The sequence below is a fragment of the Bison bison genome, unplaced genomic scaffold, assembly GCF_000754665.1.
Source record: "Bison bison bison isolate TAMUID 2011002044 unplaced genomic scaffold, Bison_UMD1.0 scf7180017864034, whole genome shotgun sequence".
Classification (NCBI taxonomy): domain Eukaryota; kingdom Metazoa; phylum Chordata; class Mammalia; order Artiodactyla; family Bovidae; genus Bison; species Bison bison.
The window spans coordinates 6,516,314-6,536,178 of record NW_011494606.1 but is presented as its reverse complement, the minus strand read 5'-3'; the positions used below and the strand labels follow the sequence as shown (position 1 = coordinate 6,536,178).

The 19,865-nt window shown below is 39.9% G+C and overlaps 2 protein-coding genes across 4 annotated transcripts in view; one reads left to right on the top strand and one right to left on the bottom strand.

Annotated features, from left to right (window-relative positions):
• Positions 1 to 14,464, top strand: part of PTPLAD1 (protein tyrosine phosphatase-like A domain containing 1) — a 30,385-nt gene extending 15,921 nt beyond the window's left edge. The window contains exons 7-11 of the mRNA XM_010834553.1: positions 5,355 to 5,482; positions 6,103 to 6,215; positions 8,632 to 8,738; positions 9,306 to 9,437; positions 12,565 to 14,464. Of these exons, the coding sequence (XP_010832855.1) occupies positions 5,355 to 5,482; positions 6,103 to 6,215; positions 8,632 to 8,738; positions 9,306 to 9,437; positions 12,565 to 12,641 (557 nt within the window). The 3' untranslated portion in view covers positions 12,642 to 14,464. The remainder of the gene's footprint in view (positions 1 to 5,354; positions 5,483 to 6,102; positions 6,216 to 8,631; positions 8,739 to 9,305; positions 9,438 to 12,564) is intronic.
• VWA9 (von Willebrand factor A domain containing 9) overlaps positions 9,448 to 19,865 on the bottom strand; it is a 39,606-nt gene continuing 29,188 nt past the window's right edge. The window contains exons 11-13 of one of the 3 annotated variants that reach the window (XM_010834556.1): positions 18,029 to 18,094; positions 15,694 to 15,979; positions 9,448 to 10,500 (exon numbers count right to left, since the gene is read on the bottom strand). In XM_010834556.1, coding sequence (XP_010832858.1) covers positions 15,728 to 15,979; positions 18,029 to 18,094 — 318 coding nt within the window. In that variant the 3' untranslated portion in view covers positions 9,448 to 10,500; positions 15,694 to 15,727. Of the gene's footprint in view, positions 10,501 to 12,562; positions 15,980 to 18,028; positions 18,095 to 19,865 lie in introns of those variants that run through there. The other 2 variants (XM_010834554.1, XM_010834555.1) reach the window with 2 other exon arrangements.

Here is a 19,865-nt window from a genome sequence, read left to right as displayed (position 1 = left end):
AGTACAGCTCTTTGGGAAAATCATTTTGTAAGATACTTAAGAACCTCAATGACCCAGATAACCACGATGGTGTGATCACTCATGTAGATCCAGACATCCTGGAGTGCACAGTCAAATGGGCCTTAAGAAGCATCACTACAAACAAAGCTAGTGGAGGTGATGGAATTCCAGCTGAGCTATTTCAAATCCTTAAAAGATGATACTGTTAAAATGCTGCACTCAGTATGCCACCAAATTTGGAAAACTCAACAGTGGTCACAGGACTGGAAAAGGTCAGTTTTTCATTCCAGTCCCAAAAAAAGGCAATGCCAAAGAATGCTCAAACTACCGCACAATTGCACTTATCTCACACGCTAGCAAAGTAATGCTCAAAATTCTCCAAGCCAGGCTTCAACGTGAACCGAGAACTTCCAGATGTTCAAGCTGGTTTTAGAAAAATCAGAGGAACCAGAGATCAAATTGCCAACATCTGTTGGCTCATAGAAAAAGCAAGAGAGTTCTGGAAAAGCATCTACTTCTGTTTCATTGACTTTGCCAAAACCTTTGACTGTGTGGATCACAACACACTGTGGAAAATTCTTCAAGAGATGGGAGGACCAGACCACCTTACCTGCCTCCTGAGAAATCTATATGCAGGTCAAGAAGCAACAGTTAGAACCAGACATGGAACAACAGACTGGTTTCAAATTGGGAAAGGAGTACATCAGGGCTGTATATTGTCACCCTGCTGGTTCAACTTATATGCAGAGGACATCAAGTGAAATGCTGAGCTGGATGAAGCTCAAGCTCAAGCTCAAGCTGGGAGAAATATCAATAACCTCAGATACACAGATGACACCACTCTTAATGGCAGAAAACACAGAGGAACTAAGAACCTCTTAATGAAAGGGAAAGAGGAGAGTGAAAAGTCTGGCTTAAAACTCAACATTCAAAAAATTAAGATCATGGCATCCAGTCCCATCACTTCCTGTAGATAATAGATGGGGAAACAACGGAAACAGTGACAGACTTTTCTTTCTTGGGCTCCGAAATCACTGCAGATAGTGACTGCAGCCATGAAATTTAAAGACGCTTGCTCCTTGGAAGAAAAGCTATGACCAACACCACAGCATATTAAAAAGCAGAGACATTACTTTGCTGGCAAAGGTCCATATAATCAAAGCTATGGTTTTTCGAGTGTGAGAATTGGACCATAAAGAAGTCTGAGCACCAAAGAATTGATGCTTTTGAACTGTGGTGTTGGAGAGGACTCTTGAGAGTCCCTTGGACTGCAAGGAGATTAAATCAGTCAATCCTAAGGAAATCAATCCTGAATATTCATTGGAAGGACTGATGCTGAAGCTGACACTCCAATACTTTGGCCACCTGATGGGAAGAGCTGACTTACTAGAAAAGACCCTGATACTGGGAAAGATTAAAGGTAGGAGGAGAAGGGGATGACAGAGGATGAAATGGTTGGATGGCATCACCGACTCAATGGACATGAGTTTGAGCAAGCTCTGGGAGGCGGTGAAGGACAGGGAAGCCTGTTGTGCTGTATAGTCCATGCTGTCGGAAAGAGTTGGACATAACTGAATGACTGAATAGCGACAACAATAGCAACATCAAGAACCTTAATTATTCATATCCAAAAAGTAATTATAAAAAATAAACATTATGGCATTATTTATATTAGTGACAAATTAGACACTATGTAAATGTCCATGAGTGAAGGATTGCTATAGATTGTTCACTCAGTGGAATGTTGTGAAGCAAATGTTAAGTATTTAGAGAGGTGGTAAAATCTGGAAAAATACTTACGATAGACTAAAAAGGTAACATACAAACTTGTTCTTCCAGTTTGTTCACACCAATATAAAAAGAAAGAAAACAACCAATAAATGTGGAATGATTGGAAGAAAAGGCACCATTTTCAAATGGCTTGAATGGATCATTTAAAATTTTTCTTTATTTTGTAAAGTAAATATGAGGGAAAATATGAGCATAGTGGAAAAAAAGAAAGTATTTAAAAAGAGAAAAAGTCCTGTAGACTTTTATTCTGCAGTCCTAAATTTTCCTACCTGAGGTTTGTAAAGATGAATTGTAGTTAGCTCCAGAATCTTTAGAATGAAGTGCACAGTGTTTTTCCAGTCTTTACTTGGATTTCTGCAAAGCACAGTAGTAGGCTAGTGAAAAATTTCCCAAATGCCTAGCATCTTATAGTCGTATGTAACCAGAAGTCCACTGATGGTTATTTAAAGAAGCAAAGGAAGTCTCGGACAGTTGTTAGATCTGTAGCTCTTACTAGTATGGATTTAACACAAGTTTCATAGAATGAGTAGGGACTTTCCAATTCATAAATTATTTATTTAACTTAGCATAGTTGTATTGGTTCTGAATGTTCCTGTGCGAGCCTGCTAGCCATTAGGTGATCCACTCCAAAAGCTGCTAAATTATCTGGGTCATGTGTTTAAAGTTAGCTGCCTGGATCTGTAATTTCTGTTTTGGCTCTGAGCCCCTTCCTAACCACCTATTGGAATGGAGCTGCTGTTGAAATTCTTCTCTTATCAGTCCTCAGACCTGGGCCTGGTACCAAGGGTCATAGTTTGTCCTTTGCAGTTACCTCTTTTTGAATAAAAGGTGTTGGTGAATGGCAAATTCTACACATGTACTTGTTTTATTTACATAAACATGTATAGCTGAACTCATGTTAAGGAAATAGCAAACTTGTAGAAACTCATGTCTGTCTCTCTATTAATACTTTTTTTTTAATTAAATAAAGTTTTTTTCTAATTATAAAAATGTGTTAATTACTTAAATACTTAAACTCTGCTGTAATTCCATCTATCAGAGTGATGGATTCTTGGCACTTTGTTAGATATCTTTCTAATAAACCCATGTACCTTTCTTAGGAAAAGTTCTTGAAGAAGAATTATGAGACTAAAGGGCAGATTACTTTTAAGGATTCTGATGTATACTGCCCAGAAAGAGTGTACTGTTTTATACTACCATTATTTAAATCCTTGTCCATTAACACGAGTGCCTTGTTAGTACTTTCAAAAAATTTTTTTCAGATCATAAAAGTAAATGGGCTGGAGCTTCCCTTGGTGGTCCAGTGGTTAAGAATCTGCCTGCTAATGCAGGGGATGTGGGTTCAATCCCTCGTCTGGGAAGATCCCACATGCCACAGGGCAACTAAGCCCAAGCGCCACAGCTACTGAGCCTGTGCACCTGGAGCCCGTGCTCCTCAGCAAGAGAAGCCACTGCAGTGAGAAGCCTGCGCACGACAAGGAGAGTCGCCCCACTCACTGCAGCTAGAGGAAGCTCGCGGGCAGCAATGAAGACCTGGCACAACCATAAATAAATAAATACAAAAATTTAAAAAGTAAATGGAGCAATTTAAGAAAGTTTGGAAAATGGGAGAAAACTGGGGAGGAGGTGTGGGGGCCTGGAAGGGGAGGTGAATAAGCCATTGTCCATCACTTTAAATATTTCCATACATTTCCTTTTAGTCTTTATTTTTTCTCCTGCAGTTAAAAACTATCATCATGCTGTGTATACAGTTTTGCATCTTGTTTTTAAAACAGTATTATAAGCATGTTAGTGTTATTAATATTCTTTATAACAGTCATTTTAGAAATCAGATTTTTATTCCTGAATTGAAACAAGGATGAATTTCCCATAAAATCAGATACAAAGCAACAAGATCTACTTTTATTTACCATATTCCAAATCTTAAGTCACAATTTTCTAGTTCAAAATAATGGAGAACCTCATTTGTCAAAGATAATTTGTCCAAAAAATTAAGAAGTGAATCTCTTGAAGAAAGATACCAGAATTTCACTGTAAATGGTGAAAAAAAAATTGTGATTTTTGTCTTCACAAGGGGCATTTAAAATTATGAATAAATTTTTTATAGCAAAATTTAAATTGTAATTTTGCATTACTTCAAAGAAAATAATCAAATTTTGAACTTACTCATTGGTGTATTCCGGAGAAGGCAATGGCACCCCACTCCAGTACTCTTGCCTGGAAAATCCCATGGACAGAGGAGCCTGCTAGGCTGCGGTCCATGGGGCCGCGGAGAGTCGGACACGACTGAGCGACTTCACTTTCGCTTTTCACGTTCATGCATTGGAGAAGGAAATGGCAACCCGCTCCAGTGTTCTTGCCTGGAGAATCCCAGGGACGGGGGAGCCTGGTGGGCTGCCGTCTATGGGGTCGCACAGAGTCGGACACGACTGAAGTGACTTAGCATAGCATAGCATTGGTGTATTCACATTTGACTTTGTAGCAGGATTGTATAGTAGATCATTTTTGCGATTAGAGAGTGTTTTCAGTCTTGCCAGGACCTGTTTTATTCATTTGATATTTAAACTGTATTCTTTTGAGGAGCCTGCAGTGTCATCTTTACTGGTAACTTGCCTAACTCTGCCATTTCTTAAAGACTCTACTTTAATAGGCAGGGAGACAAGAATCCTAAACCTTTACAATATGCAGGACTAAGAACTATCTTGCTCAAAACGTCAGTGGTACCCTGCTTGAGAAACACTGCAAAGAGGAATGTAAGAATTCAGGATGTCAAGTGAGGATCAGTATGAAAAATGAAGGATATTAAATTATGGACCACTCCAAATTGATACCACAATTGTTGACCTCATATAAGCAATAACTCATTTTAATGTATTATATAATATTCCATGAAATAGATATACTGTAGTTTACTCAAACTTTCCATAATTTTAAGTTTAGACCATTTCTGTTTTAGTGCACTTAGAAATATGTAACATTTCAGAGAACAATCTCCTTGCTGAAGCTTTTATTCTTTTTCATTTTAGATTTTTTAGTTAGGACATGTTCTAAGAATGAGAATTAATAGGATTAAATATATAAATACAATTAAGGTTTTTGAAAGTTAATTTTATTCAGTACTTTTGTACCTCTGCATGTATTTATGATTATATAGTTTTGATATTTTAAAAAGCTAGGTTTCATTCTATATATGTAATACAGTTTTACCTTTAAATTAAATGAGATAATGGATCTGAAAAGAATTACCAATGTGCCTGATACATAGATTTTTCAGCATATAATAAGTGAGTGAAATCTAGGTATGCTTTTTTTCTTGCCTTTTAAAATTGAGAAGGGCATACAAGGTTTATATGTTAACTTACTGGTAACTAATAAAATTTACTAATTAGGCTTATGGAGGCCTGCTCCCCTCCAGCTTAGTTGAGTAGTAAACTTGAATCTGACTGAATGTTTATTATACTTTTCCTAAAATTCATTTCATGTAAAGGCTTGTCTAGATTGCAAAATACTTCTGTGTTGGCATTTACCAATTGATTTACCTTTAATATGTATTTGTCCCATAGAGTCCTTCTATGACACGTTCCACACTGTGGCTGACATGATGTATTTTTGCCAGATGCTGGCAGCCGTGGAATCTATCAATGCAGCAATTGGAGTCACTAAGACACCAGTGGTACCTTCTCTTTTCCAGGTATTGAACAGTTGAGCTCAAGGGTGGGGAATGCAGGGTTTCAATGTTTATTTACTAGGTATCCACACTTTGCTGAGACGTTTCAATGAGTAAAAATACCTGTTGGCAGAGAAATAGCATTGTTTTCTCTGAATACACAGACACAAAATCTGTCCAGAAATACTGGTACTGGCTTGGGTACTTTTAACTTTTCTACCTGTTGCAGAGAAATAGCAGTGTTTTATCTGAACACACACACACACACACACACACACACACTCTGTAATACTGGTACTGACACACACACACACACACACACACACACACACACACACACACACTCTGTAGTACTGGTACTGACACACACACACACACACACACACACACACACTCTGTAATACTGGTACTGACACACACACACACACACACACACACACACACACACACACACACACACACACACACACACACACACTCTGTAATACTGGTACGGACTTGGTACTTAAACTTGTTCTAAGTTGTTCAGTCTTTTTCTATTTACCTTGAATTTAATGGGGTTATGTTTCAGATAACACATTTATGTGTTGTCTTTTAAGAATGTATTTTAAAACTTGTTTTTCTCTTTTGGGTCTTTTTAATAGCTTCTTGGAAGAAACTTCATTTTGTTTATCATCTTTGGTACCATGGAAGAGATGCAAAACAAAGCTGTGGTTTTCTTTGTGTTTTATATATGGAGCACAGTTGAAATTTTCAGGTGGGTACAAATGCCAGGATGGTGTTTGAGTGCTCCTTCTACTATGGATAAGACTGTCTTATCCAGAGTCTCATTTTATTTGAGATTAAAGTTTCATGTGTGGAGTTCTGCCTGCATCTATGCGCTCTGCAAAGTTGAGACAGTGTTTTTTTTTTAAATTAAAACATTAAAGATACTTTTTTAATTAAAAATTTTTTTAATTAATTAATTTATTGTAATTGGAGGATCATTACTTTACAATATTGTGATGGTTTTTGCCATACTTCAGCATGAATTGGCCACAGGTATACATGTATCCCCCTATCCTGAACCCCGCGCCTTCTTCCCTCCCTACCCTGTCCCTCTGGGTTGTCCCAGAGCACTGACTTTGGATACCCTCCTTCATATATTGAACTTGCACTGGTCACCTGTTTTACGTATGGTAATGTACATGTCTCAATGCTGTTCTCTCAAATCACCCCACCCTCACCTGCTCCCCCCGAGTCTAAAAGTCAGTTCTTTACATCTGTGTGTCCTTTACTACCCTGCATGTAGGATCATCAGTACTGTCTTTCTAAATTCCATATATATACGTTAATATACAATATTTGTTTTTCTCTTTCTTACTTCACTCTGTATAATAGGCTCCAGGTTTATCCACCTCATTAGAACTGACTCAAATGTGTTCCTTTTTTATAGCTGAGTAATAGTCCATTGTGCATATGCACCACAACTTCCTTATCCGTTCATCTGCCGATGGACATCTAGGCTGCTTTCATAAAAGACTAGTCAAGTGCAGTAGTGAGACGGGGGAAAGAGTAGGATGAGGAGTTCGATCTGTAACTGTGAACAATCAATTGAGATAATGCACTACTTTCGGACAAGCCTATTTATTTTTTAAAAATTTTGTTTTGGCCTCACGCCATGTGGGATCTTAGTTCCCTGACCAGGGATCAGACCCATGTCCCCTGCAGTGGAAACACAGAGTTGGACTGCCAGGAAGTCTGAGGCTTTTTTTTTTTTAAAGCACTCAGTGGATCATAATACCAGCCTGGACACTGGGGAGGAGAAGGAGAGATCCAGAGAAACCAAAGGCCTATCTTACCCTTTAGGATCTTGCTGTCTTATTGGAAAGAGAGGACTCATTCACATGGAAAAATTCTTGAAAAGGCTGAAGAAACATGTGACTGAAGAAGCATCCCAGGCTGGATGAAGTACTGAAGACCAGCCTTCGAGAAGGGATGATAGAATAAATCTTTGGCTATAAGATTACTGAAGTTTGAATTGATCTCTTATCTGATTCTTCAATTTTTGATTGTCAGTAGAAGAAATCTCTTTTAAAAAAATAAGTTTGTGTTTGGCTGTGCCGGGTCTTCACTGTTGTGTGTGAGCTTTCTCTATTTGTGGCGAGTGGGGGCTACTCGCTAGTTGTGTGTTGTCTCTAAACCGCAGGCTCAGTCGATGTGGCGCATAGGCTTTACTTGCCCCGAGGCATGTAGACTCTTCCCAGACCAGGGATTGAACCCGTGTCCCCCACATTGGCAGGTGGATTCTTTATCACTGGACCACCAGGGAAATCCAGAAATTATCCTTTTCTTAAAAAAAAATCTGATTAAAGTAGATGTGTTCTGTACCAGACCATACATATTCCATACTTCTTCCCTTTTCAGCCAAGTGGAGCACTGGTTTTTGCAAACTGACTTCAGTTCTAGGTTTGGTGATATTTTGGGAGAGTTGACAGTTAAGAGGGAGAAAAGACATTAGCAGCCCTAGATTATGTCTTAACTGTAGTCTGCACCCCATGGCATCCTGTATACCCTCTAGTCTACTTAACACAAAAGTGAAAGAGATTATAGGTTCTTAATAGTAACTTTTACTGTTTGGGAGAAACAAATTTATGTTAGCTCTTTTTAAGTAGAGTATGCCTGATTATAGATTAGAGGTCTTTTTTTATACTTTAATTTTGGTAAATGTTCATTTAGGCAGAGATAAAGTGTCAAAGTATCTGTCCTAACCTACTTGGGACACAGATCAGAACCAGGAATAAAGCCAAAATGCTTCTGAGGATCTGTTCCATGTACAGAACTTTTTCATAGAGGATTCCTTTCAGACCTAAACTTACTTTGCCATTATCGAGAATTCATATCCTTTTGGATAAGGAAATGGCAGCCCACTCCAGTATTCTTGCCTGGAAAATCCCACGGATGGTGGAGCCTGCCTGGTAGGCTACCGTCCATGGGGTCGCAAAGAGTCAGACACGACTGAACGACTTCACTTTGACTTTCATATCCTTTGAAGATTGGAGGAAGAGCACGATGGGAGTTCATTAATTCTGCTAAAAAGAAGCCATGTGTGACTGATTGTGAAATTACTCTTCAATGATGTTCTAGAGTTGCATTCAGTGGTTTTTAACATGTGAATGCCTTATTTCCAATAGGTACCCCTTCTACATGCTCTCCTGCATTGACATGGATTGGAAGGTGCTCACATGGCTTCGTTACACTGTGTGGATTCCCCTATATCCTATGGGATGTTTGGCAGAAGGTACTTTAAAGAACTCTGGGACTTATATCTTACCTCCACTGAGTAGCCAGACCTCTCTTCCTCCCTCTGCTAGCTTTAGTCTGATACATGGGTGTTGAACTTTTACAAGAATTTCTTTCTAGTGGTTTCCTTCCACAATACTACTGCTGTCCAGACTGTTCCAAGGAAGTAGTTCATTTTGTTAAGGTTTGGAAGCTGGTGGTCATGCATGCTTCCTATTTATATGGTAGTTTTAATCTTCCAAAGAAAGTTCATATTGATGACTTCATTTTATTATGACAAACACCTAATGAGTGAGTCAGATAGGCACTTTTCTCTCCATTTTATAGAATAGGAAGCTCAGTGCTATCAAATGACTGTTCCTTATTTACCTTTGCTGTCAGCTTGAAGGCTTATTTCCTAGGAAAGCTAGTGGGGAAAAAAGAAGAGGCGTGAGCCTATTGTACAAAGGGAGGAGGAAGCATTTTCAACAAACCTAGAACTGAAACTTTGAGGAGTTAGAAGGTTCTATCAGTAAATTTAATTGTATTTCATTTGCTTCTAAAAAGTTACTGTTTCTGCTTTCAGCTGTCTCAGTGATTCAGTCCATTCCAGTATTTAATGAAACAGGAAGATTCAGCTTCACATTGCCATATCCAGTGAAAATCAAAGTTAGATTTTCCTTTTTTCTTCAGATTTATCTTATATTACTATTTTTAGGTAAGTATTGGCTCCATAATAGATTCTTTCTGTTGCTTCTTAGAAGGTAGTTAAATGATTCAAAGTTTTAGAAATCCTTATTAATATTCTTGCTTTCAAAAGAGTGGAAATAAGTTTAAGAACAAATTACATTGCAGAACAGACCCACTGGAGAATATGCCACGTAGAAATATTTCTTCTCACATCTTGATTGGATGAGTTCTTTTCTTGAAATGCTCTTGGTCATTCAGACTTTCCCATATTTCATGTTTAAAATAATGTAAGAAGCGCTTTTAAAACTGAATAAAAAGCTCATTTTACTTTTGCTGATTTCAGTAGCAGATTCCTTATCCAGAGGAATTGTTACAGAGGTGGTAATACAGCTGGCAGCAAGGAAGAAGGCAATAAAGGCCTCCGTTCAAGGACCCGCAAGACGTCAGAAAGCCTTCTACCTGACAATAGGAAAGCCCCCTATTCCTCATGTAAAACCTTGCTTGCTTATCAACTTTTATATAAAATCATAAATTCTTGTCTTAATTCATAAAAACTAGGGACCTCCTAAGAACTAAAAGAAGGGATAGAGAAGTAAACCTAAATTATTGCAAGTTTGAAAGATAAAAGCCTAATTAGGAGGACTGTTTACTTTGGATAAAGTTCTGACACATTTTAATATAATTTATATGTATTTCTCCCTGTTGTATTTCACAAAAGTCATGAGGTGGCCTTAAGTATGGCTATTTGGTCTCCTGGCAACAGAAGGATGTGACACAGATAGTGTACTAGTTATCTTTTTCTGTGTAACAAATTAGCCCAAAATGTAGCAGCTTAAGACAACATACAATTATTATCGGGCATGTTTTCCTGGTCAGGAAGCAGGCAAGCTGAGTGGGCCTGGCTCGGGGACCCTCACGAGGTTTCAGTCAAGCTGTTGGCTCAGTTGGGGCTATAGTTTCTGCAGACTTGACCAGGGCTGGAGGATCTACTGCAAGCTCGCTTGTGTAGCTGTGGGCAGGAAGGCTTCGGTGTCCCGCCACAGTACTCCATGTGGATGCTCATAACATGGCTTCTCGCCAAAGCAAGTGATCTGGAAGAAAGCCAGAAGTCAAACTCCCTTTTTTTTCCCTTTAAAAAATTTATGTATTATTGAAATATATTTGACATAAAACATTGTGTAACTTAAGGTGTATAACACTGATTTGATACATCAGGTGTAATAAGATTGCCATTGTAGTGATAATTAGCACTTCTGTCACGTCCACCCTTTTTATAACCTAAACTCAGATTTACTGTTACTTTTACTGTGTTCTCTTTGTTACACAGATCAACCTTGTACAGTGTGGGAGGGGACTACACAAGGGTATGGGATACCAGGAAGTAGGGATTACTGGGGACCAGCTCGGAGGCTGGCTTCCCCATACCGAGAGGGAGACCACAAAAAGTGAACCCAAGAAGTTGGAAAGCCCAGTGATCTTACTTATTTGGTTGTGCCATGCATTTTGGGGATCTTAGTACCCCGACCAGAGACTGAACCTGGGCCCTTGGCAGCGAAAGCTCAGAGTCCTAACCACTGGACCACGAGGGGATTCCTGATTTTGGCCATTTAGAAGTGGGGGAGAAGAGAACTACATCCTTTTGGAGCCCTTCACGGAATCAGCGCATGGCAGAAGCACAGTTAAACGAGACACATTATGAGTACCCTCATAACAAAGGTTACCTTTTGTTCCATGTCTTCTTTTCCATTTCATAAAGGATATTACCCATTTCAGAAAGGTTTCAAACCAAAAATGTTACAGTCTTTGGTGCTTGAAGAGAGCAAGCATCAATTTGGAAAATGCACTCATTAAAAGAGCTCTTTACTTCTATTCCTGCATAAGTCTAGTACTGCTGTAATTAAGCTGCAACCAATGGACCTACTGAGAGTAGGAATAAGTACTGGAAAGACCCTTAAAATATTTTACTAAAAAAGATGAATATTAATGTTCACTAACCCTAGTGGCGGAGAAGGCAATGGCACCCCACTCCAGTACTCTTGCCTAGAAAATCCCATGGATGGAGGAGCCTGGTAGGCTGCAGTCCATGGGGTTGCTAGAGTCGGACACAACTAAGAGACTTCACTTTCACTTTTCACTTTCATACATTGGAGAAGGAAATGGCAACCCACTCCAGTGTTCTTGCCTGGAGAATCCCAGGGATGGCGGAGCCTGGTGGGCTGCCATCTTTGGGCTCGCACAGAGTCGGACACGACTGAAGCAACTTAGCAGCAGCAGCAGCAGCAACCCTAGTGGCTTTTCCTTGTGTTGCATATTCTAACTTACAAGGTTCTATACTCATATTTAGCTTGCCTACAATGAGTGTGTAGTTGTTCTTGAGAATGATACCCTAAATCTGCATAATTTAGGAGCAGTATAACAATTATATTTGTGTACAGATCAAACGTTCCTTCTCTCACAGTAAGTCTATAAAATAAGTGTTTTTAACTCTATTGTACAATGGAAAAAATGGAAGTGAGGTTTCGCTATAGAGCTCCTCAGTGATCACGTGGGATTGAAATTTTTTTCTGGCTCTGAAATCCTTTGTTTTCTAGTTCACTGAATTTTGTTTCCTAGAAAAGTGTCTCATACCTTTTAGGCTATTGCTTAATATATATTATTGCCTAGCCTTGAATTAAAAATTAGGTTCTCTTTCTGTTTCAAATTTGTATATTTCAGTTTGTGTAAATCCTACCTTAAAAGAAAGGAAAAAGAGTATTGAATTCTAATTAATGAATTTTTTAGGGGTGAAGTGTACTGATGTCTTCAACTTACATTGAAATACATAAAAAATGAGATGGGAATGGGTATGTGATAAAGTAAGTGTAATAAACAGTTAAAGTTTAAATTTAGGTGTTCACTGTACAATGATTTAATTTGTATATTTGAAAATTTTCATAATGAAGCATGAGAGAAAATTAAATTGTAAAACCCACTGGGGGAAAACTGAATGTCTCTAGTGCATTGTTAATATGTGTTCTAGGTTGTGCTTCTTGAGGAACTGCAGGAAGCACAGGGCTGTGGGATATGAAAAACAGACAGCTAGGGACTGTTCTACCCCAAGAACTTCTGCTTATAAACAGAGACAAAGATTCTAATTGGCCTCTTTTCTTTTCCAGGGTTATACGTAAATTTCCGTTATCTTTATAAACAGCGCAGGCGGCGCTTTGGACAAAAAAAGAAAAAGATCCACTAAACGGAAGAGATTTAGATGACTTTTTGCCAGTTTGAGCCTAATCTATAGTTCTTACAGTTTTACCTTCTTGTACTGATGTAAAAGTTTTTTTAAAGTTAAATGATTCAATTCTCAGTGGAGCTATCTTCTTTTTTTCCCAGTAACATTCCTGAATTTACTGTATTACCTTAGTGTAGTCCTCGCATGACATGGATTCCTGATACCCGATGACAGGTTCATTCTTGTGTATTCTGTTAGTGACAGCAAAAGACTCAGCCATACCCCGACCCACTCCATCTCTAGTCAGTCTGTTTCACAGGCCCCAGATATTTCTTCAGTGCCCTGAGGCTACCAGCTACTGGCCGTGTGTATAGCTGAGATGTGTTCTTTGCAGCTATTGCTTGTGGGGGAAAAAAACAAAAAGACTATGTAGCTGTATAGGAGGCTCCAAAAGTGACTCAGAAAAAGACCTAATACATTCTGTACCCAAGGGGCTACTTGTTAAGTGGGTTGGCATTGATTTTTTTTTTTTTTGAAAATTAAGTTTGACTCAGTTACTGATAAAAACATTTCTGAGTCAGGTAGGGCTGGAGGACACATATTACCTGTGAAACTTTTGGTCTCTCTAGCGACATCTTAACCTGCATAGGCACTGAAGAGCCACAGGGTGATTTGAGAGAAACCAGTCAGAACCTTGGAACACCATGATCACTTACTTCGTTTGTAGCTAAATCACAGCTGTTTTCAACATGAAAGATGGAAACCTTAGTTAGGAAACAGACTGTAAACGAGTTCCAAACCCAGACGGCACTACAGGGATCAAAAAGGTAGTCTGGCAATGCAGCTTGTGGCACGCTGGAAACCTCAGAGTAGACCACACTAAAAGTAGCTACAGAACTGTCTTAGGCTGTGCACAGACATAAAGACACTCAGCCTTCCTTCCCCTGCACTGACCGAGTTCATGTGCTTGTGTACCTGTCAGAGTCAGCTGGTGAGACTGTTTTTGAACATGCCTCAAAAACACCAGGTTTTTATTTTGCTGCTGTTTCACCTGTTTGCAGCAGGCCAGTGAAAACAGAGTGAGAACTCTGGCTGAAGAACCACCATCTGAGCCTTAACGAAGATTCCTTACAGGAAGTTCACCAACAGAGGAACTGAGAAAAATCTTTTAAGATATGGCCACCATCAAAAACATTAGTTTTCCCTAGTACATTCCAAGTAAACCAAGTAAAATAAGTACTGTTTGTCTATAAGAATTTAAGGTATGATAGCTCTTTCTGTTCTGCCATTCCCACTATTCCTGGGGGAAGGGGGACTTGGATTATGCCATTTCTCTGAGCCCAAGATAGAAACTTGGTTTGACCTAAAGACATCTGGTTAGTATAGGCCTATACTAACCAGACGTCAAGTTCACTGCATTGAAGGATATTTTGCATGTCTGCAACTTCTGTCAGCATTTGTTTGTATTAATTTCTGGTGTCTTCTCAACTGACTTTCTATGTGTAATTGGGCAGATCAGCTTTACAGTAGATTATGCTGTAAAGAATCTTGTATTCTTAGTGATTGTTAAAAACCTCACTGCTGTCTAAAAAAGCTAAAGATTGTGTATTTCTATTAAAACATTTACAATCAAAATCCTCGTAACTTGTGTTTAAAGATCATTTAGTCTAATGGTTTCAAAATTATTAGTGATAAATCCTTTCATTTAGACAAAATATTATATAGGCATACTTTGATTTATTACACTTCACAGATACTTGCATTTTTCAGAAATTGAAGATCCCTGTGTTGTCAGAGGATGTTTGGCTTTTCCTTTTTTAACCAATAAACTAGTTTTTACTCAAGGTATGTACATTTTATCTTAGACATAATGCTATTGCACACTTAACAGACTATAGTATAAACTATAACATTTTTATATACTGGGAAACCAAGAAATTTGTGTGGTTCACCTTATTACAATACCTGCTTTATCATGGTGGCCTGGAGGTGAACCTCTGAAATCTCTGAGGTATGCCTCTATAGCAGTTCAGCATGTTATTAATAAGTAAAACATGGTTGCTTGGCCTGGATGGCAGGGGAGCTTGGTGGAGAATGGATACATGAATATGTATGGCTGAGTCCTTGTGCTGTTCACCTAACACTATCACAACATTTTTAATTGGCTATACCTCAATACAAAATGAAAAGTTTAAAACAATATGGTTGCCTGGGCTGAAGCCTATGGGAATAATTCCTTAGGATGTTTACAGAGCAATCTGAAAAGCACTACTGATGTAAATAAATCCCAGGGAAGTTTAATGACTTGCCCAAGGTCATGAAGCTAGCTGATGGACTAGAACCATAACTGACTACAGTGATGTCAGAACCTGGCTTAGGCAGTGAGGCCTAACCAGTGTCAGAAATAAGGAAGTCAATATGGAATCCAAGGAACCTTCAAGAATCTATGCCACTTAGGAAGCTGAAATTATATTTATGTTGTAGGAGAGACCCAAGGCAAAGACCTACTGGTTTCCCAGTGAAACCATTTTATAGAAAACCAAATATTTTATTTTCATTAAAAAATTTGAATAAATGAGGATCATACATTTATGGTTGCTGTTTAAGTTTGTATCTCAAGATATACCAAAAGCACCCTAAGGGTTGCCACTGACTTTTTTGCCCAAGTTTTAAGGAAATTCTGAAACTTAGGGATGTCGGGATTGTGTTTAACAAGTCTCCTCTCCCAACCACAGGTACTTGAAAATGTCCCTATGGTTGGGAGAGGAAAAGAATGGAGAGGTCTTTCAGGAACAGAACCCAAGCTGTTGGGTTTCCTGAGGATGGTGGAGAGGGCTCTACACTTGTCAGTCCTTCAAGCGTTTCAGGAGATGTTCTCGTTGTGGGAGCAACAGCTGTCTTTGGGATTTAAAAGACTCTGAGCTCCAGAAAGCAGCTGCCCACCCTGCAGAACCTTCTCAGAATAGCAGAGTCAAACCTGTGAGGAGTGTGTCTCAGGCAGTCTTGGAAGGTCTTCGGGCAGCCGCTGCAGAGGTGAACAGACTGAAAAGGTTTTACCCGAAATCATTCTCACTTGAAAAAAAGAAGGAAGGCTTCCAAAGTCAGCGTCATATTCTCTCTGCGCTGCTCCCAGAGAAGTCTGTCTGCAGAGGTGTGATGTTGTGGTCATACCCAGCGTACTCAGAAGTGCCAGTACTGGCCAGCTTGAGCTGCTGGGCAGCGTGGGTCAGCTGGAACGCAGCGTCGGGGTGAGCCGTGTCGGGCAGCAGCGTGCACTCCCTTTCTAGCATGTCTGCCACCCCTTTGAGCAGGTCCAGGAAACCAAAGGCCAAGGCAGCCTTTCGTAAACGGTTCAGCTCCTGAAACAAACAAAACACCAATGTTCCTAAAATGCATTCTCCTCATCACAAACTTCCTAAGTGCTCAGTGTGACATATATTCCCCTTGACCCCCAAACTTAAATGAGTGTTTTTATATCAGAACAAATATTTGTACAGAGACACCCATAATAAGAGGGTGTGAAGACATGCCTGGGAAGTAGTTCCTCTACAGGTGGTCAGAAGGCAAAGGACAACAGGCTTCTGAAACCGAGGTTATCCTCACCACAGTTCATGACCACTTAGGCCAAACATGGTGAGGTGCTTTGCGTACATCATTTCATGTACAGTACTCGTAACTCTGGGCTTCCTGGTGGCACAGTGGTAAAGAATCTGCCTACCAATGCAGGAGATGTGGGTTAGATCCCTGGGTCAGGAAGATTCCCTGGAGAAGGCAATGGCAACCTGCTCAGTACTCTTGCCTGGAGAATAATCCCATGGACAGAGGAGCCTGTCGGGCTATAGTCCATGGGGTCACAAAGAGTTGGACACGACTTGGCGATTAAACAACAACTCATAACTCTGAGGATACTTCATCTCTGTTACTCAGGTATGGAAAAGGCTTGCCCAAACCTCAGAGGGCTCTTAACCCTTTGGTGCCTCTCTGGCTGGAGCCTTAGACTGAATGACAATGAGTATGTCTGGAGGAGTCAGGAAGTCAGACCCCAAAGACTGCCTCAAATAGAGAAGTCAAATACTGGATGGAAGCAGAGAAACATGAAATGCCCCATCCATCACTTAGCAGTGTGATCTGGGCAAGTTGTGCAGCCTCTCTGGGTGTCAGTGGCCTCATTTACAAAACGAGGCTCACCTCTGCTGTGCCCACTGGAGGGGTAGACACAGCCATCTGGTAGAGGCCCCTTCCCACTCTGTTACGTAGGTTATATAAAACCAGAAGAAAGAAACAGACTTTCTGATCACCTTTCTACGATCATCTGTTTACAGATGAAAAGTTCAGAAGAAGGCCAAAGTATAGACAAATAGACAGCTCTGCAGGCAGGCAGGGGCTGCAATCATGGGGTGGTCATCTAGGGCCAATATGGATTAAGGGCTTCGGTTAGGGGGAGGCATGGTGGGCTGAACCACTCTCTGGTTGAACTCTTGCCTGATTTCACCAGCTCGCTACATAATTAGGGTTGAAGACATAAAGGTAATGAGATAACACCCAAAGCACCTATGTTCTCTGGAAGAGATGCTAGCTACCCTGGGGTTGACTGTGTGCACGATATTTTAAGATTAGCAAGCTAGGACACAACTGACAATACTGCATACCTCACACTCCCACTTAATTTAATTTAAGCCAAATATCAGAAGGACAGGAGAAGCAAGAGTGAACTTAAATGCCACCCCCCACCCCCACCCCACCTCTTGAAGCTTGACTCCACCAATGGTTCTGCATTAGTGAGATATGATTCTGGAGGGCCATTCTTTTGCAATTTATAAATGTATATATTTTTTAAAACACTCACTATCTTTTGGCTGCACCACATGGCAGGTGAAATCCTATTTCTCCAACCACAAATTGAGCCTGTGCCCGCGGCATGGGAAGCATGGAGTCTGAACCACTGGCCCGCCAGGGAAGTCTCGTAAGTGGGCCATTTTAGAAGTCATTACCAGAAGCAGCTCCTCTGGCAAAGTATGAATGTTCTGAGCAGACACGTCCTGGAAAAACGTCCACTGGTTGCCTGGAGTTAGATCGGATACCCATTTGGGAACAGGGAGGAGCGTTAAGGGCTATGACTCCCGGGTCCTTTCAGCTCCTTCCCTCAGCCATTCGCAGCAGCACCAAGACAGAGAAGACCTGCCAGAGGGCCCACCACACAGAACCAGCCACTTAGACACTCCTGACTCCTGGAGTTTAGGGCAGGTACAGACCTATCGCTTCTACTGACTTTACTGATGAAAAATTGGAGGCACAAACAAGTATTTCTAATTCCTGTCCATGTTCAGTGTTTACACTACTGTGAAACAGTTTATTTCTGGCACGCAACATGGAGCCCACCTTCAACTACCATAATTCCGTAGTCTCACCTTATAGAATGTCTGTGTTTTTTCAGGTAGTTTCCTTGCATTTCTTAAAATCTTCTGTACATCAGTCTATAGAGGGTAAAACGAATTCAATGTTAGAATTCTGTGGTAAAAAGGGAAAGAATACAAAAGGACACCTTTAAATGGAAAAAAATGAAAATGAGAAGAGTTATAGTGTAAAGATGAGGCTCCCTTCTAAGTTAACGTTACTGTTCAGCATTAGGAAATCATCTCTCTCCTTCAAAAGGCTTGATGATACTAAAGCCCATGGCGAAAAAAATGAACTTGTCTCACAAAAACACCCCCAGTAAACCCATACATCTATGGCCAGAGGCTTTTAGACAAGGATGCCAAGACCATTCAATGGGGGGAAGAAGTCTCTTTAACAAATGGTGCCTGGATAACTGGATAGCCACCTGCAAAAGAATGAGGTTGGACCCTTACTTCATACCATACCCACAAAATTGACTCAAAATGGATCAGAGGCCTAAATGTTAAGAGCTAAAACTATAAAACTCTTACCATAAAACTTACTTATAAAACTCTTAAAACAACACAGCAACAAAAGAAAAAAACTTGGCAAATGATCATAGCAGCATTATTCACAATAGCCAAAAGGCAGAAATAATCCAAAAGTTCATCAACTGAATGAATGGACAAATATGGACTTTATACATTGGACCCTTATTTATTCAATGGACTATTATTACTCAGCCATCAAAAGGAATGAAGGACTGATACATGCTACAACATGAATGACTGTTGAAAACATTACGCTAAGAGAAGTCAAACACAAAAAGGCACATATATGATGCAGTTTACATGAAATATCCAGAACAGACAAATCCTTACAGACGATAGAAAGCAGGTAAGTGGTTGCCTAGAGCTGGGGCAAGAGTGACTTGTTTAGCGGGTAAAGGATTTCCTTTTGGGGTGATGAACATGTTTTTGAACTAGACAGTGGTGATGGTCATGTAACACTGTGATTATATTAATGTCACTGAATTGAATGCTTTAAAATGTCTGAAATGGTAACTTCTGTTATGTGCACCTCACCATAATAAAACAACACATCCAGACCAAAACAAAATTTAAAAAACAGTTTTAGAAAAATTCAGCTCTCCTTCAGACAGTGAAGTACTGGGGTCAGTGATGGCAAGAAAGAGGGAGAACTTTAATTTCCAACAAAGGGAAGAGGCCCCTTAGTCAGGGCAGTCTGTCTAGTCTCCCTGAAAAGGGGGCTAGAAGAGACTACGCGTCAATAGAGGTTACTTCTGTGGTCAGGTGGCCTGACTGCCTCTTCTCATTTGGCTTGGACTGGACTCATGGGAGAAACAAAGGAAAAAAGAAAAGGCATTCAAGTGAGAAAAAAAGTTCAAAAACTGATTTTTAAAAATAGGTATGAATGACTTTGCCAATGGGAGGAGAAAGTCACTGAGCCCCTTGACTAAAGGCAGCACACCTTGATAATAGGATAATTTCATAGGAGTCTTCCATAAAGCGTTTCTGTGGTATTACATGGTAATGCTTTGACTTACATTGTGCCGATGGGAGAAATAATCACATGAAGGTTTTTATGTCTTCCTCAAAACTGGTACTAAAGATAACACCTATAATATTATTCAATGACTCACCATGTCAAAACTTTTACATTAAAATTTAATGCTGGAAAAAATGTGTCTCTCTAGAAGAACTGACATGCTTCCTTTTATCAGACAAGGAGAACCATATAACCAACATGGTTTTTTTTGACCTTGGGAGCAGGAAGCTCAAGAGCCAAATTGCTCAAACACAATTATCATTCTGCCTTGGCTTCCTGGAACACCGTCTTTCTTCTTCC